Raw genomic sequence first — 26,115 nt, 5'->3', positions numbered from 1 at the left:
GGTGACCGCTCGCCAGCCATGGGTACCAAAGGAAATGCCAAACCGGCTCGCAGGCCGCGGAAGGTGAAAGATGAAGAGGATGGTGAAATGTGAGTCTCACTTCTCTTACCCGCCTGCGAACTATTGACTAATTTGTCGGTATGCGCAACAGATCCGAAGCCGAGTCCCAACACTCTCTGCAATCCGCAGCCATGTCCGAGTCCGACTCCGAGGCGGGAGATGCCAGTGATGAAGAAGACGGCGCCATCTTTCCTTATGACAAGCTATACTACTCTGCGAAGGAGAAGCAGGAGATCTCGGCGATGCCCGAGATCCAGCGCGAGGAGTTGCTCTCCGAGCGTGCCCAGCAAGTTGATCGCCACAATCAGGATCTGGCCTTGCGTCGCCTCCTAGCCTCGCGAGAGCGTGACGAACAGCGTAAAGCTAAGCGCAAGGCCGGCTCTGCCGGCTTGGACGAGAACCAGCGGAAGAGCTCCCGACAGAAGACGACTCTGGGCGGCCGTAAAGTGGGAGAAACCTCTGCTGCTATCGACGCCTATAAGCGCCAACGTGAACAGAAGGGCAAGCGAGATGAATTGCGCCGCCGCGATACCCCTCAATCTCACCGCCGATCTCGTTCTGTTGGCTCTGACATGTCTGACGAGGATGCTGAGGCCGAAAGCGACCTCGAATTGGATAATCGCCGTTCACCCTCCATCCCCAAAGATGACCCCCCTGCTGAACTTCGTGATCTTCAGCGTGCTCGTGTTGGACGAAGCAACTTTGCTCAGGTCTGCTTCTATCCCGGGTTCGAAGATGCTATCATCGGCTGCTACGCTCGTGTCAACATTGGACCTAATGCGGAAACTGGCATGAATGAGTACCGCATCTGCTTGATCACAGGCTTCACCACGGGAAAGCCGTACGCTTTGGAGGCTACGAATGGTCGGCCTTTTGTTACTGACCAGTATGCCAAGATGGCACATGGCAAGGCCATCCGCGAGTTCCCTTTCATCGCCTGTTCCGACTCTGCGTTCACAGAGGTGCGTTATTCTGTTCCTTCATATAATCGCGCGTTCATGACTGATTCACGTCTAGACTGAGTACAATCGCTACCGAAAGACACTAGCTGTTGAGGATGGCAAAATGGCCACTCAGGCAAAACTGGCCTCCAAGGTCGCAGACATCAATCGGCTGATCAATCACCACTTCACAGCCGCTGAACTGAACGAGAAGTTGCGCAAGCAGGGTGCCTTTGACTCCAAGAAGGACGTTCTTCGCCGGGTTGACCTGGAGCGTGACCTCAAGAATGCCAAGGCAAATGGCGATGAAGACGAAGTCGAGAAGCTGCAGAAGGAACTGGACAAGATCCTTAACCCCAACCTCTCCTGGGGTACAACACTTATTAAGCCAGCAGCCGACAAGACGCTCTCGGAGGCAGAGCGTGTCCACCTGATCAATCTCCGCAACCAGAAACTCAACCACGAGAATGTTCGTCGTGCTCAAATTGAGGAGCGCAAGGCCGCTCGCAAGGCTGCCGCCGCAGTTGCCCGTGGCGAGGCTTCTACCGATCCTTTCATGCGTGTTCGAACCATCGCCAAGACTCACCACGATCTCTCCGACAAGCAAAAGGAAGAGATCGTGCCTGCTGATGGCAGTCCTGCCGATACCCCCAAGGAAGCCTCCAAGGCTAGCACTCCGTCGGTGGTGACTCCCAACTCCGGTCTGACCCCGAAGAAGCCCAAGAGCGGGTTTATGATCAGCTACCGCAAGAACGACGACGAGGCCATCGGAGATATGGACCTAGGCATTGACATCGACATTTAGAATCTGTCATCCGATCAATCCGGACTGGCAGGCATATTCTCGTATCAATCAGCCTGGCCAGTCGTGTACACATTAGAGAATCTAGCGGTGGAGGCAGATGGCTTCTTTTCTTTTTACTATCAGGAATAGGCGCATGGACGTGGCGTCTTTTCAGAAAATTATTATGGGAACTTCTTTTTTTTGTACTACGAGCCAAATGGCTATGGAGCATGAGCAGCACAGTTTGCGAATACAATCGACTTGTTAATAGAACAACGACAGAGTGTTCCTACTATACCATACCGTCACGGTCCATATAGATGAGTGGCGATAAGATAAAGAAAGTCACGTGGACGGCCTAGCAACGCGAAGCACGCGCATCGCGTCTGGGCTATGCGCCCTTGGATCCTCCCACTGCAATTCTTCAATTCCTCCCCTCCTCTTCATAGTGGCTCCGTCATGACCGGTTAGCCCTCAAATTAGTCCATTTCTTACGATACCCCGTTGATACCCTTCCTTTCACATCCACAATGTCCTCGCCGTCTACGCCGCGGTCGACGCGCTCCGCGTCCCCAGCCGGCAACTCGCCCAACATTCTAACACCCGGGCAGAAGATCAAAGCCATGATGGCAGAGTTCGACAGTGACTCGGAAACTGAGACCCATCTCACCAAGACATCACGCCCCATTTCGAAGCTGGACTTCACAATTAACAATACATCGACTACCGAGACGCGTCAACGAATTCATCTTGCCGACTCAGAAGATGACTCGGAAGACGCAGATGATATTGTCAGACCCAAGGGCCGCATGGCGGCTCGCATGCAAGGAAACGCCAATGCTTCTGAAAGAGACACGGCTTTCTCTCACTTGTCCAACGTTCTGCGGAAGGAACAAGAGCAAGCAAAGAAAAGCCCCACATACGAGGATTCCAGCGAAGATGATCTCCCCGCTGCAGCGCCTAAGAGAAAGAGCAAGAGCAAAGCTCAACAATCATCAGTTCCAAGCGATCAGTCTCGCCGTTCACCCTCTCGTGCTCGCACCGTCTCTCCCTTGTTCGTCTCTTCCCCAGCAGCGCCACACAATGAACCCGCCAGCGATCAAGATTCAGACGAAGAGATGGACAGAAACCCGAAATCCAACGCCAGGTTCCTTGCTCTCGTCGCCCAAAAACGCAAGGAGCGCGAAGAACGTGAAAAGATCGAGGCAGAGCAAAAGGCCACCAAGCGTGCCCAGATGGAACAATTTAGCTCTGAGATGCTTTCTGGGGAGGATAGCGAAACTGATGATCCAAGCTCTGCGAAGAAGCTGAGCCAAATTGCCCGTCAACCACGGAAAGCCAGCAAAAAAGCATTAGAGGAAATGAGCCGAGAGACCCAGCGGATGAGCCGAAATATGCAATTGGCGCATCAGGCACAAACAATTAAGAAAATCACCAAGGAAAGCTTGTTTGCTCGATTCAACTTTATGCAACCCGATGTCCCAACTGTCGAGGCTCCTACCGCGAATTCATCATCAACGGCTGGCTCGCAACAATCATCTGACGGCGAGGTCACTCAAAAGAAGAACGATACACCTCACACTTCCCCAATCCTTGGACCTTCCGATTCAGACAAGCCGATTGCCGACGTCTCTGTACAAAATCAATCAGAGATCGGTGGGGACGATACGTCTGCGGAGACCGCTACATCTACTCTAGCTGACCGCTTCATCAAAGCTAATGATGCGCCTAAGGAACTCAAAGAACCATTTGTTGCCGTTACTGTCGACTCTTCAGAGCTCAAATCAAACGCCACCAAGCCCAAGAGCGAGTCACGCAAGATGACTCAACCATCGGTTCGTGTTCTAATGTCTAGACACGATGTCGCCCAGCACAACAAGGATGATTCCGATAGCGATGATCTCGAGGTGGTCACGTCGCCTGCCAAGGCTCGTCGTATTGCTGCTTTCGAGAATCTGCCTTCTAGGCAGATGCAAGAATCATCTTCGATGACAAGACTGAAGGCTTTAGCACACTTGACATCGCCAACCCGCAAGACTACTTCTATGACTTCCGCAGAACTCTCCGTCAGTCTGCTCTATAGAGCCCGACAGCAAGCTGCCAAAGAGAGGCGTGAGCGTATGGATGAGCTTAGGGCAAAGGGCGTTGTCATTGAGACTGCCGAAGAACGTGCTGCCATGGAAGATAACCTCGAGAACCTGGTGGAGAAGGCTCGTCAGGAGGGCGATGAAATTGCGCGCCAAGAGCGAGCGGCCAGGAAGAAGGCGCAAGGTCTCGATGAAGATGATGAGGATGATGACGACTTTGTATTCTCCGGTTCTGACGACAATGGATCTGGCGAAGACGACGATGACGATGATGGACAGTGTGTCAGTGAAAAACTAAAATTCCTTGACCAGGGTGCCAATGAAGACGACGATTCCGCGGACGAGCAGAGCGAAATGGCGCCATCTGATGTTGAAGAGGAGGTCTCAGAGTCTCGGCGCAAGCGTCGGACTCGCGTGGTCAGCGACGACGAAGATGATGAGGAACCACAAGTACCATCAACCCCGGTCAGACCACCATCCGATGCGCCTCAATCTGCCGAGCGACCTCAGTTCCCTGGCATGCAGTCTCCTAGTATGTCTATGGGATTGACCCAAGCATTTGCTGGCACTCTGGCAGATGACGATGGCGCCAGCCAAACAAGGTCAGAGGCTGCTGTTTTCTCTCTTCCCGACCCAGGCCGCCCTATTCCCAGGCTCCAGGCCGAAGACTCCGAAATTCTCGTTCGAGACAGCCAGGAACAGTCCAATGATCATGACTTCATGTCCAACTACAATCCAAGCATCGCCAGAGTGTCCGAATCCCCTGCCAACCACCGCTTCTCGCAGTATTCCCAGCTTCCAGATCCGACCCAAGACGAAGGCTTTGTGTTCTCGCCATTCGACCCTGCCAAGCGTTTCCGAGAAACGCCACCAGTGTCGACTGTAGATACCGTCCTTATAGGACAGAGCCAATCGCCAGTCGCTGAAAGAAAACGCAAGCAGCTCCGAAGGGGCCGTGCAGCCGATATGTCTGTTGTTGAGGAAGAGGACAATGAAGGCGACTTTGAGATTAACGCCAATGCCTTCAATGTCATGAAGAAAGCCACTAAGAAATCGACTGTTGCCTTTGATAAGAAGAACAGCAAAGCCAAGGGAATTGTTGATGAGGCTGCGGAGGAATCTGAAGATGAATACGCCGGTATTGGAGGAGCCAGTGATGACAGTGACGGGGAAGAAGATGCCTACGATCACCAAATGATCAATGACCAGAGTGGCGAGGTTGTTGATGAAAAACAACTTGCCGCATTGAACGCGTATGTATCGCTTGCCAGATTTTAATGATTGCTTGCTGACAGATTTTTAGTGAGCACCAACGAAACCGGGACGAGAAGGATGTCAACAAGTTGATGAGAGATATCACGACGGGCGCTCTGCGACGTCGCCGCAATGCCGATGATGACCTTGATCTTGACGACTCGGACGACGAACGACTAGCACGTCGACGCGAGAAGCAACGCGAGTTTGCCAAGATGCGCCGTGCTCTTCTTGCGGATGAGAAGATCGGTGCACTCGCCGAGAACCCAAAGAAGGCTGCATTCTTCAAGGCCATTGAAGATCGTGAAATGGAGGATGATTTCGAGTTGGACTTCCTGGAAGAGAAGGAGGGTGGTTCTCAAGTCGAATCACAAGATATTGCATCCCAGGAACAAGTCGAAACTGCACATGACGGCAAGAAGCGCAAGAGACCTCTCGAGCCAACTGCCGAAGATGCTACCAACCGACCTCCGCCCAACCTTCGCCGCACTCCTGCCAGTGCGATGTCCAAGAAGCCCGCCACTCTGGCCGAGATCCGCGAGACCCTGTCCTTCCTGACAGAGACCCCCGAATACGACTCATTCCACGAGGACGCCTCTATTGATGACGAAGGCGTCGAGGAAGAAGGCGGTTCAAACATATCCGGCACAGAAGAGGCTTTCTCAGATGACGGAGGCTCCCAACCCAAGGATGGCTTCGCCGTCCCCACGCACCCACGCCGCACTCGCGGCCCAGTCGTCGACCGCCTTGCCCTCCTCCGCCAAGCATCATCCAACTCCGCTACGACATCAGGATCCTCAAACACCAAACAGGCTTTCCACAGTGGCAACTCGGACGGCCCCATCGGATTCCGTCCGCCACAGCTCCTCCGTCGCGTCACTGGAGGCTCAACTTCATCCAACTCCAGCTCTTCTTCTACAAGCCGCGTCTCCAAGCCTAGTGCCTCTGGTCCGAAAAAGGGCGGTGCTGTTAACTCTTACACTGCTGCGCGTGAACAAGAGCGCGAAAAACAGCTGCGTATGAAGCAGCGGAGTGGTGGTACTAATATTACGAAGCTGTTGAATAAGCATGCAGGTGGTAGTCTTGGTGCACTGGCTGGAAAGGGACAATGGGATTGAGCGGGTTCTCTGTCTCGTTACGTTTATGGCTGCTTTGACTCATAGCGTGGGATCTACATATGCTTCGAACTGGCGTTTTTGATATTCTGTAGTGGGATGGGAGTTTCGGGATTCAAACCATGTTCCGGGCAATTTCTCAGTATAGCTTAATTAACCTTGGCATTGGGTTCGAGAAACAATTAAAGAGTATAGTTGGTGACGCCGATTTCCGGATGTACTGTAGTGACCTCATTGTTTGACTCATTGACAACCCGTCCTACTATAAGGCCAGTACCTTATATTCTTCAAGCCGCTTTCGACTACTAGAAGCCCCTATAGGATAGATTAGCGTCTCGGGTTACAAATTGCTTTTAGCTTTATCGAGGTATGAAGTATTTCTGCCAATGTTCTAGGGTATCAGCACCCTTCAACTTTTCAATCCCAAAAGCAACACCAAATTCATTCACCTCCCTATCACCCACTTCCACACGCTCTGCCCAATTTAGCAAGAAATTGTGGATATGGGAACAAAATGAATCCAAGGGTAGGATTCCGCTGGCAAAATTGACTCGGTATAACCCATCGGGCACCTCGTTTACACTCCATTTGGCGATAAGAAATCCCTCACTGCTTTGAGCATATTTGTTGGCACCGATATTGAACGGTAAGAGTAGTCGAGTTTCGATATCCGAATCCTGTGCACACCAATTCTCAATAGGCTTATTTAATGTATAGTCCAGTCGGGATTTCTCCTGCAACTCCATCAGAAAACCATGGTCGAACCCGAGGCGACTCGTTCTCTCCGTCACCTCGAAACAGAAGAATGGGCATGGAGGTTTCCTCTTCTTCACATTTCTTGTCACCCTCTTCGTACAGTATCGGTTGGCGAAGATCATCCCTCGGAGATGAAAAAGGCTGGGCTATGAATTCCGTTGGACGTTGAATCTGGATCCCTGGGGCAATATATCGAAATATGATGTGGCAGCTAGGTAGTGTGGAGAGGAAATATCGAGCAGAGGAACCTTTTTGAACGAAGGAATCAGATGATTCCAGTACTGAGTCTGAGTAGGGAAGATCTATTCCCGATATTAGGGTGCCCGATGGGTTATACCGAGTCAATTTTACTAGCGGAATCCTACCCTTATATTAATTTACGTGTAGGGGCAGCGTATTTTCTTGTCAGGGTCTAAGTGGGACTTCGCAGAGACGACGCTAGTTATGGAGGCGTTGCACTAAGGCTGTGGGCGTGGGCCTGATAAGCTCGACCCGAGGTGCAGGCTCGAAAATCGAAACTAGACACTCAGGACAGGCTCAGTGAGTGGAACTTACGAGTATGTAATGCTCACTGAGCAACTTAGGCCGCTAAAGGGCATGCCCAATATTACTCAGTGAGCAAAAAGCGGCGAGGGTGAACAGTCAAACGGAAAGGGAAAAGCCAAGAGTTGCCAGACATTACCCCGTATAGTTATATGTATGTAATTTGAATGAGGGACCGTGTATCCTATTCGATCACGAGTCACAGAGTTTTTGTATTATATCGTGTTAACTAGTGTCTCGATTTTTCCCTTTACCAGATGCTTTTCACCCGATCTTGAGTTCATCAACTAAATCCACTAACGAGTCAATACTCTTCGCAGTATGCTGTTGTCCATCTCCTCGAAGCAGATAACTCTGCCAGCCCGCGTCAATCGCAGCACGATAATCCTTCTCATAGTCATCACCAACATGCACACATACCCAATCACCCGTCCCGTCCCCTCCGGTAAGAGCAGAGCCAGTCTGCGCATTATTCGCTAACAACCTCGCCTGCCGTCTCGTGATATCAAATATCATCTGATGAGGCTTCTCTTCACCAGCCTCATAGCTAGTAATCACCATATCCACATCATCATCTGACCAGCCACCCAAGTCAGTATGCGCAATGCGCTGCTCAAACCCAGGCAACTGCAAACTAGACAGATCCTGATCAGCACGCATATCACCAACTCTCAATCCCAACGCATTCAAGACAGCAGGAACCCGGTCATCGGAGTTAGATATCACGCCGAGGACAACCCGATCAAAGTTTCTTGCCAGTGATGGTGAGCTCCTCAGCTCCCGCATCCTTGTAAAGAACGGCACGACATCATCATACAATGTATACCCTCCTTCTCCAGCAAATCGATCAAGCAGAGCATCAACCATCCCAACCGGAAGCTCGAAGTCTTTAGAAGCATGTCCGGGCCCAGACAGAACATGCGCGAAGCTACCCCGAATCACCTCCTCCCACCATTGTCTAGGACCTCCGTATTTCCCACGGAGGACATCCGCGCGCCCGTAATTAGGGTAACGCTTACTTTGCGCGCGGAAAACGTGTTTGAAGGCGGTCTTGAGTTTGGGTGCGGTGACGGCGGAAAGGCCGAACTCGTGCGCGGTCGCGGCGTATTGTTCGGGGACGGATGGGCGAGGGTAGAAGATTGTGCCGAAGGCGTCGAGGGTTAGGAGGAGGTTTCGCGGGGTGGAGAGTGGAACGGAGCGTGCTTGGAGGGGGTTCATTTGTGAGGGTTGGGTGTTGGTGGTGACGCGTTGCGGGCGATTGGAGATCGTTGATCTTATCTTGTCGATCTTAGGCCGCGTTGGTGTTGATTTTTAGGTTGTTTTTAGTATCCATTCTTAGTACCATTTAATGGGATTTGAATTCAGAATGATTAGATGCTAGTTCGTACTAGTTTAGTCCTATTTATCCCGTCAATATTTGGAGTAGATTTGCCATACTCTCTATATTCTCTGCTTGGGATGTACTTGCACGTGGAGGTTTTGCACTCAATATACAGACAACTTTAACCGACCATTTATGGCCATAGAAGTTGCAAGCCACACACCATACGTAATGCATCATTGCGCATGCGGGCCCTGAACATAGTTAGCCCCGAAAATTCGGGTTTGACTACGCAAAACGACTGGTGGATTGCGTCTGGCGCGATGACGCGGCTTAACGACCCGAACAGCCCTAAGCTCAACGGGGCCATGATAAGATTGCGGTTACGGCAATTTTCAAGCTTAAAACTCCTCGATACCCGGTTCATTCTTAGGTCCAAGGGGAAAATAATCATACATTCAAGATGCGTGCTCGCTCCGCGCTCGCGGTATACTCCCTCTTGGGCCTCTCGGCAGCCTCAACAAGCAACGACTCCGATCCGGTCGTCAAAAATGCCAACCACATCTTTAACGTGATTCACGACTCTATGCGCCAATGGGGCTCTTCGCTCCATCATAATGGTGTTTCCTTCTTCCTTGCGACTGTCCCGGCTGGTACGCAGCTTTATCACGGCACCTCTGAGTCGGACCCGATAAATGGGACAGAATGGCTGGCATTTGAGCCAGAACATGCTATGGTATTTGCTCGGCCACGTGGAGGACCACATGGCCCCGGAGGCCCTGGCGGTCCTCATGGCCCTGGTGGGCCCCCGCCAGGTGAAGGTGGTGATAATGAGGATGATGAACACCGCGGTGAACGCGAGGAACTGCGTCGGAGACATCCTCATGGCTCAACTGAGAAAGATTTCGGTCCCCCGTCCTTTGAAGACCTCGAAGAGAGTTCCACAGGATATCTACACACATACGCAGCAGTACAGGACCTCCGCCTTTTGTACATCGATGGCATGTCTGCGGCTAAGACGCAGAAGGGAACCCTCGATTCGCAGGACGTACTCCTGTTCAATGGCACTATTGACAACTCAGCAGGAAGAGGACCAGGTGGAGAGGGTGATCGTGCCCGCAAGGCGTGTGATATGGCAGAGGATGACTGGGCTGGCCGTATTGACGGTGTCCTCCGCATGGAGGCTGGATTTGAGATCATTTTGTGCAAGTTCGAGCGCGACCTCCTTCCCGTGCGCATTACACAAGTCAAATCGCGAGCTCGTGATGAACATGAAAAGACCGGAGGTGGCTGGAAGAAGGATGAGCACCACGGACCCCCGGATGGCAAGAGAAGAGGCCCTGGCGGACCTGGTGGCGGACCTGGTGGCGGACCTGGTGGCGGAGACTCGGCCGGCTGGATGCGCGCTGTGACTGCGCGGTACGATGACATCGGCGCAAACAGAGTATTTATCAACTATGAGAACTTTGTGACTGCTTTTGCGCATGACGTCGACCTCTTCACCGAGGACCCAAAGCTTCCCCATCTCTCACACTTGACATACTCGGAGCTGAAGCCGATCCAGAAAGAGGTTACTGCTCTTGCACTTACCCACGACGCTAGGGAATCGTCATGGAACTGGCGTGCCACTACAGATGCCGTCGTCATTCGATACAGCGATGAGCTGACCTATCTCGCCTCGACTAAGATCTCGACAATCGATGCTCTGCATGAACACATCGAAAAGCTTCTGTCTCCTTTTATCGACTACAGTGAGCGTGATGCTGTGCTCGAAAATGATAGGTGTGCGACGCAATTCCTGCCTGTGCAATTGCAGGGTGGAAAGTCAATGGCTGCGCGAGCTGTTTACAACGTTGCTCACACCGTGTGCTCTACGCTTTTGGAGGCATGGGTCGAGCAGGAGCTTGCATCTGCCCAGAATACAATTCAAACCTTGATCGGAGATCTGGCTTGGACTACCTGGAAGGAGTGCCGGGGTTGTGAAGTTAATGAAATCTGCGTCGTTCCAATCTGGCCGATGGGAACTGTGGAGGATTACAACAATCCCCAGTGCAAGCCGGCGTCGAATCCCTATGATGGAAACGGGGAAAACTACTGGGGTGGAATGCATCCGTGATTCGTGGATGTTTCTGGTGTTTTAATGCAACGTTGAGCACGATAGCGATGTCTATGAGGGGACAGGTGTGCTACTAGTACTTCTTAATACTCCTTTTCATCAATTGATATTGCCATTCTGGAATTGAAATCATTCAATACTTCGGTTTTTAACTTCAGTCACCACAATGCTCAAAGACGCGCAGATAGCACATCAATATACCGCTGAAGCAGAGACCGGATATGCCACTGTCACAGCTACCAGCGGCTCCGTGGTCACCGACTCAGGGATGCCTACCTACGTCTTCTCATCTTGGTCTCGCCGGGAAACATGCAATCTCGCAGTGCCTCTCCACTGTCTCGGGATCAACATACACTCAATCTGAACATCTGCTTGTATTTCAATATTCATCTATTCAATATTCATCCATTCACCGTACGATCAATGGATTGATTAGCCCCGTACCTCCTATCGGCGTAGGAGAATACGCGCCACCAACTTTCACTCCCGCTCAATGCAGATCTCTGGATGTATTATTTATTCTCAAATCTCTGCCTAGAGTAAATAGCACTGGACATTGCAGCAGGGCAAAATCCATGTTCGAGATTCAAGGTTTACGCTTTCACGTATAAAGTAGGTACAGAATAACGAAAATATATATAGGGTAACTCCTCGTGTCAAATCATTTTGGCGTGACGTCCAGTCCCGCCAATGGCAAACTGAACCACAGAGGACCCATAGAAGCGAATGATCAAATCCCTTCAAGGGTGAGACAGGTTCTTTTACAGGGGTGTGGAGGAAACGACGCTGCCGACGGTCTGGCCAAGGCTGGAGAGGCCGAGGGTGGACAAGAGGCCGGTCGCGGTGCTCTCAACCTTGACGAGGAGAGCGGAGGAACCGTCCTTGCTGAGGACACCGATCAGCTGGGTGGGGTCGGCGCCGAGGGAGGTAGCCTGCTCAACGAGGTCACCGGCGACTGGGACCTCACCGACGACGGAACCGAGAGGGGAGGACTGGCTGGAGCTACCGCCGAGGAGGGAGCCCAGGTTCAGCTCACCGAGGAGGCCGAGGACGGTGGGCTCAACCTGCACGAGGATGTTGTTGCCGTTCATACCGGTGATGCTCATGACGTCGGAGATGGGGTCACGCTTCAGGTTGGCAAGGCTGCCGAGTCCCTCAAGAGTGCCAACGAGACCACCGACAACCTGGGTAACGCCACCGAGGGTGGACAGAAGAGGAGAAAGAAGAGTCTCAACCTCGGAGGTGAGCTGGACAAGGGCGTACTTGCCCTCGGTTGTGGCGACGGTCAGGACACCGGAGGTCAGACTGTTGGTGTTCAGCTGGCTGGGGGAGTCGGCGATGTCCAAGATGGAACCGATGGAGTCGGTGACGCTGCCGAGGTTCAGGCCGGTGAGCTTCTGGGCAAAGCCCTGCTCGAGCTCGACGAGCATCTTCTTGCCGCCGTTGGTCACAGAGAAGACGCTGTGAACAGCGTTACCGGCACTGCTGCCGCCGGTGAAGGAGCTGAGGCCGCTGACCTTGGGGGTAGGGGTGACAGTGGGCATGGCAGTGGGGGTAGAGGAGCAGTAGGGGATTTCAGGAACAAAGCCAGTGGGAGCGGCACTGGAAGGAATGCAGCTGAAGGTGCTGGTGCCGGTGGGCAGAGCAGCGACGGTAGACGCCAGAAAGGCGGCGATGGCAAAGGACTTCATCTTGGATTGAAGGAGTGACTGTTGCTTGAAGCAATAAAGAATGGACGGTATTGAACCGGTAAAGAGTGACTGGAGTAAATTAAAAACAGAAAGAGATTCTTGGGGTATTCGAAGAATCGAAAGTCAATTGGCATGGACTGCTCTTTATAGATGTCATTCTCAGGGGGAAACGAACTTTCATTCCGCTCATGGACCTAAGCTCCTGACGTCGAGGAGTCGGATGAACTCCACATTCAGCCCGATAGACACGACAGACAGCGGGGGTTGGTGTGGATGGGCAACATAGTCCAATGACGGTCAGAGGGGTACATGTCAATCTCTCACGTCAAAAGGAGAGGAGAGAAGTCTCCACTGCTGAGTGGATAGTGGATGAACTCGCGCAGGGGAAGGCATGTCCTAGTCGGTCATAAGCTTCGTGGTGAGGCCCGTCTTCATTAGCCACTTCGCGGATCTGCACCTCCACTTCAGGCTCGGACGTCCATGACAAAGGTTTCCACCGTGGAATAACAAGTAGCAGCTTGAGCTGGACAGTGGTATCAATCTAGGGAAGTCATCTCTCTCATCAGTAACCAAGAGACCAAGACTGCGTCAATGAGAACTGTATCGACAGGTCAACAGGCCATGCTCATTGTCCGACGGTTCGCAGCAAGTGGTGCGGATATGTCAGGGTCCGGGAGTCGAAAGCGCCTCAATCAACACAAGGAAGCCCGAGTGATCGACATCGGCACCGCCTTAAACCGCTACATCCGCCAATGACAGCTGTGACCCTGGTGCTTGGGACGTTGCGGATCGACAATACTGTGCCGCCCAAACACGTTTCGCCGAGACGTCGGACCTCACAAAACAGGAACTTCGTATGCTGATTGCAATTTGGCTGTTGGCTGCTGGCCTGGTGGTAGCTTCGTACTAAAGTTGAATAGTCCCACAAGTGGAACCCGTCCGCTTTCCCCGTAAAATGCCTAAAAGCCAGGGGATTGCCGAGCCGAAAGAAGAATGCGTCATAGGGTCAGCGGTTCATGGTGAGGACCCCTGCATGGTTCAGGGGAAATTAGGGGGGGGGGGGGGGGGGCTTCCAGAAGAGCTTTGTCACACTCTTAAATCACGTCTAACCCGACATGAGGTGTGAAGCAAGTGAAATCCCTCACTCCACTGTCCAGCCCAAGGTGGAGTGTTGACCCCCTGAAGATCCCACGAGAAACCGTTTTTCATTTGGGGAAATTGTGGATTCATCTGTTAATGTCTTCTCAAGTGCTTGGAAGAGTTCAAGCTAAACCTTGTATACGCGGGGGAAACTCAAAGAATTGGGTAAATTGACGTTCAACTTTGAATCTGTCAGGTGCGATCATCACGTTGAATGAAATATATGAAACGTATATCTCTCAAGATAGGCTCCCTTTTGACTACAGTACACAGCAAACTCTAAGCCTCCCATGTATCCATGTCCGTCAGGGTCCTTTTTGAAATCTCCTCCCTAGATAATGGGATGGCCTCCACGCCCACGAGCAGGTGCACGGGCATCGGACGTTGGTGCAGCCCAACCACACAGTCAAATAGCGCACGAGCACAAATTCTCGCACTGCAAGCAGATTGGGATATAAGATTGGCGACATAACGTAGAAGTTAACCGATCGATCCAGCAGGCACGTCATACGCCGGATGTCAAGATGTCAGTTTCAAAACCGAATCCAGCAAAAATGGCCCGTACACCCCCTGGCACGACGATAGGGAACTTGAATTTCCAATCAGAGCCGACTTCCTTGGCGACTGACCCTGGACGCCCTTCAGAGCAAATATACTATGCACAGGGCTGTTAGCAGAAACCCCTATTCTCTTATCAGTTGTTCTTGCCTCGCGCGGTAGAATGAGTAACCCGGAGCAGTCAACTATCCACCCATTGAAGAGACTTGGACAACGGTGTCATCTTGGCAAGGGGGTTGATCTCTCGAAATATTCAGATTGCTTCTTATCTGACATGAAACGGTTCCCAGAAGTTGGTCCTTAGTTAATGTCGCGCATCTGCTTCCCGGGTACCTTCCATGCCTCTATCAGACCATGGCCTGTATTGTTGTTGCAAACATCAATGCGTTTAATCTTCAAGGCTGTATCAGAGACAGCCTGGGTTATTCCTTCTTGAGATGCGATATCCAAGCCCAGTTTCAGCACGGTCGGCCAATTGGGCAAGTATAAAACGAGGTGAAGTTGCGGGCGCTTGCTACAGTTCAGTGTCCGGCCTTTGTAGACGGATTGGGCAAGAGATTTGCAAAGAATTGTTGAGTAAACAGCCCCTAGAGCTTGAAAGAATCCTTAATTCATAACTAGTGTAGCTTGCCGAACCGAACTGTCTTGAAAGTCGACTTAAGAGTATTGGACATTTATCCGGAATTGATTGCAGAGTAGAGCTCTGCAATACAGTTGCTGTGCTCGAATTGATTGTAGAAAGACAGACTAAATTGAAAGTATCCCTAACACCCACTTGGCTTTATATCTAGGCTAGACGACCCTTGACATCGTTCGCTTACGGGATAGTTCTTTCTGAAGAAAGACATGCAAGACATCAACTCTTGCCATTTCATTGATCAATGTAAAGCCTCACATTAGTCGTCTAACCAAAAGGGGAAGGTGCACTACAATGCTTAGCAAGCGTTTGCCGCTAATCGCACGGGCTGAGTATACCATCTCACTTTGAGTATGATGCCTCGAAAGTCTTCAGCCCAGGCTCGATCCTCTTCGATATCTGTCCTCTTCGAAGCTATAGCTTGCTGATGTTGAAGGCACAAGCTCCAACCTGGTTTATTTATTGAAATATTACTTCTTCATTCAGCTTGCTATGTATGAGGCGATTATATTTTGGTCCGCAATTTGGAATCAGCACGGAAACCGTATCTTACTCTCAAGTTCGAGTCCATCCCGAAGAATCCGTCAGTTCTCAAATAATCTCGCTTTTACCGACTGATGCACAGATAATTTGCGAGCATCCAGGTCTTGCTCGAAGGGTTCAAATGATATTTCTTCCCGGTCACAAGCGATATCTATTGTATTGTAACCCGAACATTGGACGTGAGAAATGCAAGGATCCTTCATCGATGATTTTTATTCGCAGTTGAAGGTCACATGAAGAGCTTGCCGACTCACTCAATTCTCTTGTGGGGTCGCCATGCGAAAGAGAAAGCTCCTTCTTCCACTGACACTTGTGACTGGTGTGATACTAGGACTCCAAATGCTCTCGAATCACATCCGAGACGGAATTACGGAAATGCCCCATGCTCTCGAACAGGACTATGCGTATAACGTGTGCTATGGCTATTAGATCGTCCGCTGCAGCGCTAGAGATTCTCCGCATGATCCTGTGGGGCTGGAGTCACCGATGACGCCGCCTGTAGTCACGCTGGATAAGGCGATAATAACTAGAAGTGGGATACAGAGGTGATCTCCAATGATAGATGACTGTTTTGAAATGAACATCATTGCGGAGTATACGGGCAAGTTATCAACGAGTGAAAGAGTGGCGATGTCGGCAGTTTGGCCACCCTAAGAACCAGACTTACTCCGAGAGTCCAGAGTCGAATGTGGGGAACGACTGGGGTGGCGGGGCAATGATCCACCAGGCCGACACGCCAGCAATACATTTAGTCTATTAGAGATATCCGATTGCAGGGAAGAGTCACTAGCAGTCGAGCGAATTAAACTAAGATAGTCTTGTTCGGTTTTCTCATAGGTCTCGATGAAATTGTTTGCGCTGATTGGCCAGAAGCATAACGAGAGCGGCGTCTATCCTCAGTCCTGGCAATAACTTCACCCTAGAATACTCTGAGTGGTCAAGGGAGGGACGGCGGGTAATATCCCAACCGGCTACGATGGAAACTTCTTAGTGGTTGGCTTACCCCAACTCTCCAGCAAGTCGGGCGTGTGGGGAGCTTGTGGGAGCGGATGAGATTTTTTCCGCCTTGGTCATTTTGTAGACCGCGCACCGAATACGATGGCTCGAGGGCTCGAGCTGGGGAAATTTAAAAGTTGCCCTTTCCTCTGTAAATTTTCCCTTTCCTCAAATCCCGTCCCCTCATATAGACATACACAATGACCAAGTCTCCCCAAGATCTGCAGATTGCCATTCTGGGCGCCGGCATGGGTGGCCTCACTACCGCCCTTGCTTTGGCACAGCGTGGCTTCAAGAACATTGATGTCTACGAGAGCGCACACGACCTTGGCTTTGTTGGAGCTGGTATCCAGCTGGCCCCTAACATGGCCCGCGTCCTTGACGGGCTCGGTGTCTGGAAGCCCATTGAGGCCGAGGCTGTAGACATTACCGATACGTCCGTGCGAGGTATGTGACTGTGAATGCATAGTTGAGAGAAACAAGAACTGACTGACTGAACAGTTGGTGCCACTGATGCTGAGCTTGCTCACGTTGAGCTGCGCTACATTGAGAAGACCTATGGCTACAAGCACATGGTGGGACACCGCGCGTCGCTGGCCGACGGTCTCTACCAGGGCTGCTTGAACGAGAAGGCCATCAAGTTCCATTTTGCAACCACTGGAGAGAAGGTTGACGTCTCCAGCGAGCGTCCCTCGTTCACTGCCGTGCCTCGTGATGAGAGCAAGTCCTCGTACACGGTGGAATGCGACATTCTGCTCGGTGCCGACGGCATCAAGTCCAACACCCGTGTCGAGATGCTTAAGAAATTGGGCGTTGACGTCGGTGTCAAGGATACCAACCAGGCCGCCTACCGTATCATGATCCACAAGGACCAGATCAAGGACGACCCTGAGCTCCTGGCTCTGATCAATAACACCCGCGTTACCCGCTGGATCGGAGAGAAGCGCCACATTATCGCCTATGCTGTCTCCAACAACACCATCTACAACCTCTCCACTACCCAACCCGATACCAACTTCGCCGCTGCAACTAACGCCACCTACACCACCAAGGGTGACAAGAAGGCCATGTTGGAAGTTTTCTCCGATTTTTGTCCCATGGTCCAGCGCATGCTGAATTATGTCCCCGAGGGTGAGGTCTGCGAGTGGAAGTTGCGCGTCCACGATCCCCTCCCCACCTGGGTCCACGGCTCTGTGGCCCTGGTCGGCGACTCCTGCCACCCCACCCTGCCTCACTTGGCCCAGGGTGCCGCCCAGGCCATCGAGGACGGCGCCGTTCTCGGCGTTGCCCTCTCCCGTCTCCCCGACACTACCCCTGAGTCCATCAACAAGGCTCTTCGCGTCTACGAGCGCGTCCGTAAGAGCCGCGCCGAGGCCCTCGTTAACATGGCTTCTGCCTCCGGCCGTGCCCTGCACTTGGGAGATGGTGCGGCCAAGGAGGAGCGTGACCGTCAATTCGCAGCTCTCCGTGAAGGCAAGGGTCCCGTACCCGACAAGTGGGCTGATGCCGATGTCCAGCGTGAGATCTACGGCTTCGACTGCACCAAGGTCACTGAGGAGAAGTTCGATGAGTACTTTAAGCAGATGTAAGCGGTCTATCTTTGCATTGTTTGATTTGTACTTTTGGCGCTCTCTTCTTGGACTGTATAACTCTCATGTATATTCATCCCTTATTTTTTTCACTTTTTTTTTTTGCAGAAATGAGACTCATGATGACCTGAAGACCCAAGAAATATCTACTAAGTAACTCTTTCTGTGTATAGGAGTAGCCCCACGCGTGATGCGAAGTTGGCATAAATATGAGTTGATATGTTGCATGACTTATTACGTCCGAGAAGAATGAGTACTTGAGATGCAGGGACATTTGCCCAGGTGGTAAACGCTTTTTATTGTATATAGTTTCTGGGTATGAGGTGTATAGTACATTTGGCTGCATTGTCACTCGGCCAATTCTCATATCATGAAAAGTTAGTGTATAATATCTGATAGGTCTGCAATTTGTTCATCAGCATCCTAAGCGATCTCCTTTTCCCTTCCCACCAGGCAGATAGATCCAACTGATTAGACATTCACATGGTACAACGGCAAAGTCCCTCCAAATTTTAAGTCAATCACAGGGATTATTTCATTCCTTCTGGTAATGGAAAGACACAGAGCAAATAGTGCTTTTACGTAGGTCTACGTATTTCTAGATCATTAAGTAAGAATCGAAGCCTTCCAAAATCTAGATTTGCTGGCATTCAGGATTTGGACGTTAGTAACCGATGCATTTCGCGGGATGGCCACTTGGCTGTTCCCCGCAATTTCCGATCGTCTCCAACTACGCGAATCTAACTCAACGCCATACGCCATATGATTAGGGCGCCGTGAATGGACCTAATCCAATGCCTTTCCCAGGAGTATACCTCCCTTGTGAATATCTAAAACCTCCATGTTTACAGAGCCCTGCAGACTCCATCTCCATTCCGCCTATCCCGCCGCCAGCAATCGACGCGCCGTAGCGCCGGTCCGCAGTTCGCCAACTCCCCTCGGTTTTTGATCTCACAGAGTACATCACAGCGGAATAATGAAATCGACATCGACGACGATGATGGCCTCATCTCGACCGCCCCGGCTGGCACGCACACCCCAGCCCCATCCCGGAATGCCCTCCGACCTCGTTGGCAAAGGGACGTGATCGAGGATTCAGATGATGGCGAGCCTTTCAGAGACATTGGACCTAGAGACGCCGAGGGAACGGAATTAGTAGACGATGTCATCGACAGCTCTCTACCAACACAGGCGAGCCCCGGCGACCTGGGCACCGATTTCGACGCGGTGTTTGCACCCGTGCGAGACAATCACAAGCGGCGACGACTCTCCGGAGGGCATCAGTCTCTGGATGATAAATTGAACCACGATAGCGTGATACCATCGGCATCATCTGAGCCTCAGTATGCCACTCCCGATCCTCTGAGGACGCCCGCTCCTCGTGTCGCGCCGAGGCCGGTAGGTCTGGACAATGATACACATGCAATACCAGGCATGCTAGCTCCACCAACGGGCCCGGTACTATCAACGCCTGGGACTATGACGACACCTTTTCGCAGCAAACCTCGCTTCATGCTCTCAACCAAAAAGCCCCTTTCCAATCCGGCTCCCTTCAGAGCTGAGACGCCGTTCGCAACACAGCCGACTTCACCACCCGAGAGACGAAAGCCGGCTTTTGTCCTTCCTCGTGAACCGTCACCAGACGCGGCTGCCGAAGATATTCCGGCACCATTCTCTCCTTCTTCGCGTTCTCTTCGCCGTCGCGGTCGAGGTCGCACAGGAGAGCCGGGCTACACGCCTGGCGGAATGGCAGCCGAGGTGCGAAGTTGGATCCTTGAGATGGGATCAAAGCATGAAGGCATAGGCCAAAGTAGGTCTTCTGAAGCAACAAGTGCTTCGAGCAAGTACCTTGTGACTGCTCGTGTTGTCCATGTTAGCCAGGGAACACTGAGCAACTCTGGCCCATTGACGCTCATCCAGGCTGAAAATATGAAGCCATCCAAAGAATTGGAACAAGAGGGCGAGTTTTTTAATATTATGGCGATGGGACTGCCTCGCTCTCGACCCCACACAAGTGATGGCTCGCATACTGACCAATCTCATGTCTCATCAGTCCAAACAGGCGACTTGGTGGGTATTCATCGTGGCTTAACATGGGAAATGGAACTGCATGATCTCCACGCACTTGGCGTCACTAAAGGCCTTGCCTTTGAGAGCGGTCCCACATACGATGCAAACCAGCGCTGGTTAGTTGCTATGGAATGGGATTTACTATCAGAAGACCCATGAAAAGGGCACTTATACGATAATCGTAACATTCATGTCCGATATGAGTTATGCGCAATGGAACTTTCAATTCTTAAAAGCCGCAATGCAACTTCAACCGATATTTCCATGGGTATATTCTAGTTACAAATCCATAACAAGACAAAATGCCTCCTTTATGCAAGCCTTAGTCCTTCACAGCCTTCAGGGTATCTACAGCAACATTGCAGCCCCAGCGCACCATTTTTTGTTCCTTGCCCGAGACGATATCACTCTTGGCGACAACTTTGCGGACAAAGTAAATCAGACCCTTAGCAATTTGGGGCGCTTCCTGCACACGTAAGAAGATCTGCATCAAAGACTCTTCATCCCAACTAGACTCGCTAGAATCGGCTCTCTTTTTCGCCCTCTTAGTCTTCTGCGATTGCTGGATGATGCTGATGATCAAAATCTCAACAAAGGTCTTGGTCTTGGGTTGGAGGTAGGCGAAGTTGAGGTTCTTCAGGATGCCTAAAGTCAAGGAGCCGTCCGCGATAAGCATACCGAACATCTTGGCCACGTTGACCACGGCCTTCATGCTAACTCCGTTCTCTTCATCGTCAGGGTCAAAATCGTCATCTTCGTCAAGGTCGCTTTTCTCGCCCATTCGCTTGAAAATGTTCCAAAGGGCGAACATGAAGGACATTTTGATGCGTCGGCCTAGTTCACCACAGAGACGTCGGGCAATGAGAGTGTAGTAGGGATTGTGTGCTTGTTCTTCCATTGCGCAATGCAAAAGAACACGGGGGATTTCGAACTCCTGGGCCCGCTTCAAGCGAAGCTTAAGAAGACGGACATGCGCATCTTGGAAATCGTTCGCAGACATGATCGCAACGAAAATGGATCGACGGACATCAGTGTTCATACGGTGAGCCTTGGCAAGGTCTCCCAGGTCGGGCTCGGCCTCACTGTCATCGTCCTCGACGTGGGTCTTTTTTGTTTCCGCGCTGGCTAACTCCTTCCGGGCAGCAACCAAAGGATCATCCTTCCAGCTTGCACCCACCAACCACCATTTACCCTTCTTCGAAGAATCGTGGATGTCGGCGCGGCTGATGCTGATAGGCTCGGAAGCACGAATGACACGAGAATTATTCAACGAGCCAAGAACCTTGCGCATCTTGGTAATATGCTCTGAGGTCACACTGGCGCCAATAGCAGACTTGACTTTGTTGTTCTTGAGATCGGTGATAACGTCGATCATGAACTTAGTGCGAACCGAAAGGGCAGCCTCGCCAGCCTTAGCCACAGCGGGTTGGATGAGCAGGACAATGTCCTTGAGTGATGATGGGTCATCTTGTCGAAGTTGGGGACCACAGTCTATGCAGCTGTTAGATGAATTCCAATATCGACATCGTAGAACCACTTACTTCGAATGACTTTAAGCAAAAGCTCGGTGTTGGTTTCGTTAATCTCCGCCAGGAAGAGACGGATGTAGTCGAACATCAATGTGCTGCCGATAACGTGGAAGTTGTACAGTTGCGACAGAAGGGAAACAAGGTTAACGACCTCCTTGCCCTCAAATTTGCCGCGTTCATCAGCACCCGCATCCAAGATTTCGACCACATGCTGGACAATCTCAGCACCAAAGTCCATGCCCAGAAGCTTGTACAGTGCCGCAATGAATCCTGCATGGAGAACCATGAAAGTGTCCTGTAGAACGGCTCTCTCACAGATCATGCCCATCAATAGATTGATCAAAGTAGAGGTCACACTCTGACGAGGGTAATCACGATAGAGTTTCTCAAATTCGCCAACAATAGAAATCAAATTGGCCTCGGACAACTTATTCAATTGTCCCTGGGCTTGGCGCCTTAAACGAGTAAGGGACTCTGATTCGGGGTCTTGACGAGCTCGCATCGACGGGGGAATATATTTTTGCGTAGTCTCAGGCTTCGAAACCGGAGCGATGTAAGGGTTTTCCCTTTTCTTGGGGAGCAGTTTCTCATCGAATCCCTTGAAGTCGCTGTCCTCGCCTTCGCCTTCGTCGTCTTCATCACTCTCGTCCCCGAAGATTTCGTCGTCGAGGTTGTCGCCTTCTTCGTCGCTGTCGAGCTCGTCATCATCTTCATCGTCATCATCATCTTCAGACACCTGCGCTTGAAGAGCCTGTGCCTTTCGCCTCTTGCTCAACAACCACTCATCAGCCTCGCGCTTGCGCTTTCGGCTATCGTCCTCTGACTCCTCGCCCAAATCTCCCATCAAGTCCTCCAATCCATCCTCTGCAAAGGCTTTTGGAAGCTTCTTCCCTTTCTTCAAGCCAAGCTTCTTCTCCAGCGCCGCAATTTCCGCATCGTCCTGGGCCAACTTAGACTTGACGCCGGCGGACACATGGACGGGTGATTGTGGGGTAGTCTCATCCAAGACATCATCATCTTCATAGCCTTGTCCGTCGTCGCTGTCGCTATCGGAAGCAGGTTCAGGGTCCTTAGACTTCTTGGATTTTAACGCGGGCTTCGGCTTTGCCTCGGGAGTGGGCTTCGATTTCTTCGTAGGTCTTGCATCGTCGCTGGAAATATCGTCGTCCTCGTCTAGATCGATGTTGTCTTCCTCCTCCTCCTCCTCCTCATCGCCTTCCTCAATTCGCTGAAACTTTTTCTGTGCCGGAGCCACCTGCTTTCTTGATTTCTTGTCATCGCGCTCTGCCTTTCGTCGGTCTTTCCGATTAGCGGGACCTTTTTGTTTGCGCTTCTTTTCCCCGTAAGTATCCCTGATCCCCAGCTCGGAGCGCAAGCCCCGAGGTAAGGAGGTCGTATTATGCATTCGACGCGGCATGGTGACTTGGGTCTAGAAGTATTGAGAGGCAGAGACCAAAAGACGAAGCTACGCGGGCGGTGACTGAACTTTTTCCAGGGCCACTTTTCTCGCCGGCAAAACGTGAAGGCGGCGAGCCCGCCCACAGCGGAGTTTCGTTCCCACGAGCCTCGCTGGTCATTGCGCTGTCTCTTGCTCCAGATTGCATTGATACGGTTCCTGTGCGCGTCGCACTCTTCTAAAATCATAATGGCGCCTCACATGGCCACCGACGAGGTTTGTCTTGCCTACCTTCTTGACATGAGCATTCCGCACATTCAGCCACGAGACCACCTACGGTATCGCTAACACCTCCGTCACCGCAGTTCTTCTCAGCTCTCACCGAGCTCCTCTCCAAGACTTCGCAGAAATCCCGAGGCTCTGTCTTCTTGTCTCAAAAGCCTCTGATCGACGGTGTCACTAGTGGCCAACCATCTATTCTTATCCGCGCTTCCAATGGCAACACCGACGCAAAGAAGCCTATTGACAAAGACGGCAAAATCGATAAGACCAAGGTTTCTAAGGCCTCAAAAGTCAAATTCTCGACAGTTGTTCCTGCGGATCAGCTTGAGGCGTTCTACACTCGGTATGCGGATGTGTGCAAGGCCAGCATGACAGGCCTGAAGAAGCGGGACCGCAGCAAGCGCAAGGCGAAGGGCAAGGGTGTATCCAAGGCCATTAAGGCGTGAACTGCTTTTTGTTTCTATTACGGTTTCAATGCCCTTGGCATCGCCCATCTTGCATTTTACTGGCGTTCATCGGTGGTCCTTTTGCAAAACTTCGTGTCAATGATTCCTTACGAGCTTATTCCCGGGTGTACATATCCTTATGCACTTGTGAACCACGAGCCAATATATTCTTTCTGATCAGATCATCTATCCAATCACTAACGGAAATTGCCCTTTGCCTTCCTCCACATGGAAATCCCATTTGGTATCTTCATATTGCCGCCTTCGCTTCACGTTGACTGGGAACGCACCCCTCACGGGAGTCATAATAGACACAAGGGAAGATAAAAACTTCTCTGGTTCTTCCCAGGTCCCGCACACGGGGGATATATCATATTGCAGAATCATGGTGGCAACCATTCCTAATATCTCAGAGCTGGCAAAATGACGACCAGGACAGATTGTGGGCGAGACACCGAATGTCATGAACCCACCAAGACGGCGGGGCTCTCTTTCACTTGGGCGGGTCTCCGAGGCCACCCCTTTCATGAACCTCTGAGCATCAAAAACATTTGCTGTTTCTCCCCAGACTTCGGGCTGTTTCCCCATCTCAATGGATGGCATAGTAACGAGGCTGGCTGCTTTGAGAAGATATTTGTCGGCAATCAGTGTATCCTGAGTTACATATCGCGTAGGTGATGACATTGTTCGCGTCCGTAAAATCTCTTGGAATGTAGATAGAAGAAGCGGACATCTTCCCCGTAGAGCGCCGATATCTATAATATGAGTGCCATTGGTCCGAATAGAGAGGGCGTTTAGTTCCACCTCTTTACGAAGATCGTTTAGGAGCTCTGGACGGCAGTAGATATCATATAAAGACCAGAATGCTGCCGGGACGGTGTTCGAGAGAAACCCTGTTGGCAGGGGTGTCTCTAGAAGCGCATACTCCTCCGGCGAGATTCCCGCCCCGAGAATCGAGGTGTGTCTCAATTTAACCAACTCAGATGCTTGCTCGACCCCTCCGCTTTGATGGTATTTCAAGATCGCAGCGGCAATCTTCTCACGGGCCTTCAGCGGCTTGCGTGCAGTGAGCCAGGGTAACGCGTTGGCCACGAGCGCGCCCAAATTATTTTCATAGTCCCTGTCCGGGTTAGCCCTGTCAAACTTATTTGTGAATCGAACCAAACCCACCAGAATGCATCGGATAATTCCTTATCCTTAAACGGGTTCATGGGCCCAAACATAGTATCATTGCTAGCATCAGTGATAGCATCCCGGCACCACTTGTAAAGATCGACAGAGGACTTATCTCCCAACTCATCAATGAGAGGCGTCATAAAGCGAACCATCCGAATGTTCATTTGATCCAATGATTTTCCAATCATCGTAGGTGCCAATGCATGCATGAGCTTTTGAGCAAAGCCCTGGCCGCCAGAACTGGCGTCAAGCATCAGATCCAAAGTCTGCTTGTTGGTAATACCCGAGAATCTGAGCACGGCAAGATCCAAGAGGGGATCTAAACTGAGAGACTTGCTGCGCTGGATGGACTGCATCAGCTCTGGCGAAGTGATGATGTAGATTTTAGTGAACAACAGGTCAATTCCAAAGATGGAATAGGATGCTTTCTGCTTTCTGAAGATGCGCTTAGCTAGGTGTTGGGGTTTCTTCAGGGTGCTGAGCGACTCACGCCTGCATTGTCCAATATCCAACTCCGTACCACATCATACCGAGCATGTGTCCGACTATAGGAATTCCATTCGACAGTATTGGCGGCTCACGTGGATCGTGTCTGGACCCACGATACATTATGTAGCCCGCTGCGGCGACGAGGCCCAGGAGCAGGGCCTGACTGAGGTCGAGCATATTTCTGACTGGACAACAAGGGTTTGCTCAACAATGATCACGGGTAGGAGTTAGAGCAAGCCTGCAGGCTCGCTGTTGAGCTGTTGAAATACCAAGTGATACTTAGCCCGATGTGGTTTAGGGGAATGTTTTTGGAGGCCAGTGCGGAATGCGGGAAGGGGCCGAGCTTGCAATCAATCATAAGCGCGTGGCTTCACTCGAGTGCGCTAAATCGACGGCTCATATACTGACGAAATGATAATTGATATCGCAGAACATGTCAATTACTCCTTCAATTGAAAAATTAGAAAGCAAATTTTGGAACCTAACTAAGGCATAGTCCTGACACGACCCCCAGTCCCACTATGGTATATGCAAACGCTGAAATAAAGAAAAGAAAGTCCCGGGAAATCCATCCAGCCACTATGTCCACCGTGATA

At 51.3% G+C, this 26,115-nt stretch overlaps 10 protein-coding genes across 10 annotated transcripts; 6 read left to right on the top strand and 4 right to left on the bottom strand.

Moving 5' to 3' along the window:
- Positions 1 to 18: 18 nt before the first annotated feature.
- On the top strand, positions 19 to 1,806 carry N7443_007781 (RNA polymerase-associated protein; the record flags this gene model as incomplete). The annotated part of the gene is made up of 3 exons (XM_056887837.1): positions 19 to 89; positions 152 to 1,022; positions 1,078 to 1,806. 3 exons carry the CDS (start codon positions 19 to 21, stop codon positions 1,804 to 1,806), a joined length of 1,671 nt encoding a protein of 556 aa, XP_056739528.1.
- A 509-nt stretch (positions 1,807 to 2,315) lies between these two features.
- On the top strand, positions 2,316 to 6,244 carry N7443_007780 (uncharacterized protein; the record flags this gene model as incomplete). The annotated part of the gene is made up of 2 exons (XM_056887836.1): positions 2,316 to 5,125; positions 5,176 to 6,244. 2 exons carry the CDS (start codon positions 2,316 to 2,318, stop codon positions 6,242 to 6,244), a joined length of 3,879 nt encoding a protein of 1,292 aa, XP_056739527.1.
- A 1,560-nt stretch (positions 6,245 to 7,804) lies between these two features.
- N7443_007779 (uncharacterized protein) lies at positions 7,805 to 8,758 on the bottom strand (the record flags this gene model as incomplete). Its single annotated transcript, XM_056887835.1, has 1 exon — positions 7,805 to 8,758. The coding sequence occupies one exon, from the start codon at positions 8,756 to 8,758 to the stop codon at positions 7,805 to 7,807; it is 954 nt and encodes a 317-aa protein (XP_056739526.1).
- A 566-nt stretch (positions 8,759 to 9,324) lies between these two features.
- On the top strand, positions 9,325 to 10,977 carry N7443_007778 (uncharacterized protein; the record flags this gene model as incomplete). Its single annotated transcript, XM_056887834.1, has 1 exon — positions 9,325 to 10,977. One exon carries the CDS (start codon positions 9,325 to 9,327, stop codon positions 10,975 to 10,977), a length of 1,653 nt encoding a protein of 550 aa, XP_056739525.1.
- A 761-nt stretch (positions 10,978 to 11,738) lies between these two features.
- On the bottom strand, positions 11,739 to 12,668 carry N7443_007777 (MFS maltose permease MalP; the record flags this gene model as incomplete). Its single annotated transcript, XM_056887833.1, has 1 exon — positions 11,739 to 12,668. One exon carries the CDS (start codon positions 12,666 to 12,668, stop codon positions 11,739 to 11,741), a length of 930 nt encoding a protein of 309 aa, XP_056739524.1.
- Positions 12,669 to 16,742: 4,074 nt separating this feature from the next.
- N7443_007776 (putative monooxygenase) lies at positions 16,743 to 18,131 on the top strand (the record flags this gene model as incomplete). The annotated part of the gene is made up of 2 exons (XM_056887832.1): positions 16,743 to 16,989; positions 17,044 to 18,131. 2 exons carry the CDS (start codon positions 16,743 to 16,745, stop codon positions 18,129 to 18,131), a joined length of 1,335 nt encoding a protein of 444 aa, XP_056739523.1.
- A 762-nt stretch (positions 18,132 to 18,893) lies between these two features.
- N7443_007775 (uncharacterized protein) lies at positions 18,894 to 20,360 on the top strand (the record flags this gene model as incomplete). The annotated part of the gene is made up of 2 exons (XM_056887831.1): positions 18,894 to 18,907; positions 18,983 to 20,360. 2 exons carry the CDS (start codon positions 18,894 to 18,896, stop codon positions 20,358 to 20,360), a joined length of 1,392 nt encoding a protein of 463 aa, XP_056739522.1.
- Positions 20,361 to 20,523: 163 nt separating this feature from the next.
- On the bottom strand, positions 20,524 to 23,147 carry N7443_007774 (MIF4G domain-containing protein; the record flags this gene model as incomplete). The annotated part of the gene is made up of 2 exons (XM_056887830.1): positions 20,524 to 21,692; positions 21,743 to 23,147. The coding sequence occupies 2 exons, from the start codon at positions 23,145 to 23,147 to the stop codon at positions 20,524 to 20,526; spliced, it is 2,574 nt and encodes an 857-aa protein (XP_056739521.1).
- Positions 23,148 to 23,375: 228 nt separating this feature from the next.
- N7443_007773 (signal recognition particle 14 kDa protein) lies at positions 23,376 to 23,854 on the top strand (the record flags this gene model as incomplete). The annotated part of the gene is made up of 2 exons (XM_056887829.1): positions 23,376 to 23,402; positions 23,492 to 23,854. 2 exons carry the CDS (start codon positions 23,376 to 23,378, stop codon positions 23,852 to 23,854), a joined length of 390 nt encoding a protein of 129 aa, XP_056739520.1.
- A 186-nt stretch (positions 23,855 to 24,040) lies between these two features.
- N7443_007772 (cytochrome P450) lies at positions 24,041 to 25,696 on the bottom strand (the record flags this gene model as incomplete). The annotated part of the gene is made up of 3 exons (XM_056887828.1): positions 24,041 to 24,974; positions 25,025 to 25,465; positions 25,521 to 25,696. The coding sequence occupies 3 exons, from the start codon at positions 25,694 to 25,696 to the stop codon at positions 24,041 to 24,043; spliced, it is 1,551 nt and encodes a 516-aa protein (XP_056739519.1).
- Between the last annotated feature and the right edge of the window lie 419 nt (positions 25,697 to 26,115).

Source organism: Penicillium atrosanguineum (assembly GCF_028827265.1).
Source record: "Penicillium atrosanguineum strain IBT 20685 chromosome Unknown utg000006l_segment0_segment0, whole genome shotgun sequence".
NCBI classification, from domain to species: domain Eukaryota; kingdom Fungi; phylum Ascomycota; class Eurotiomycetes; order Eurotiales; family Aspergillaceae; genus Penicillium; species Penicillium atrosanguineum.
This window is presented reverse-complemented; position numbering and strand designations above follow the sequence as displayed.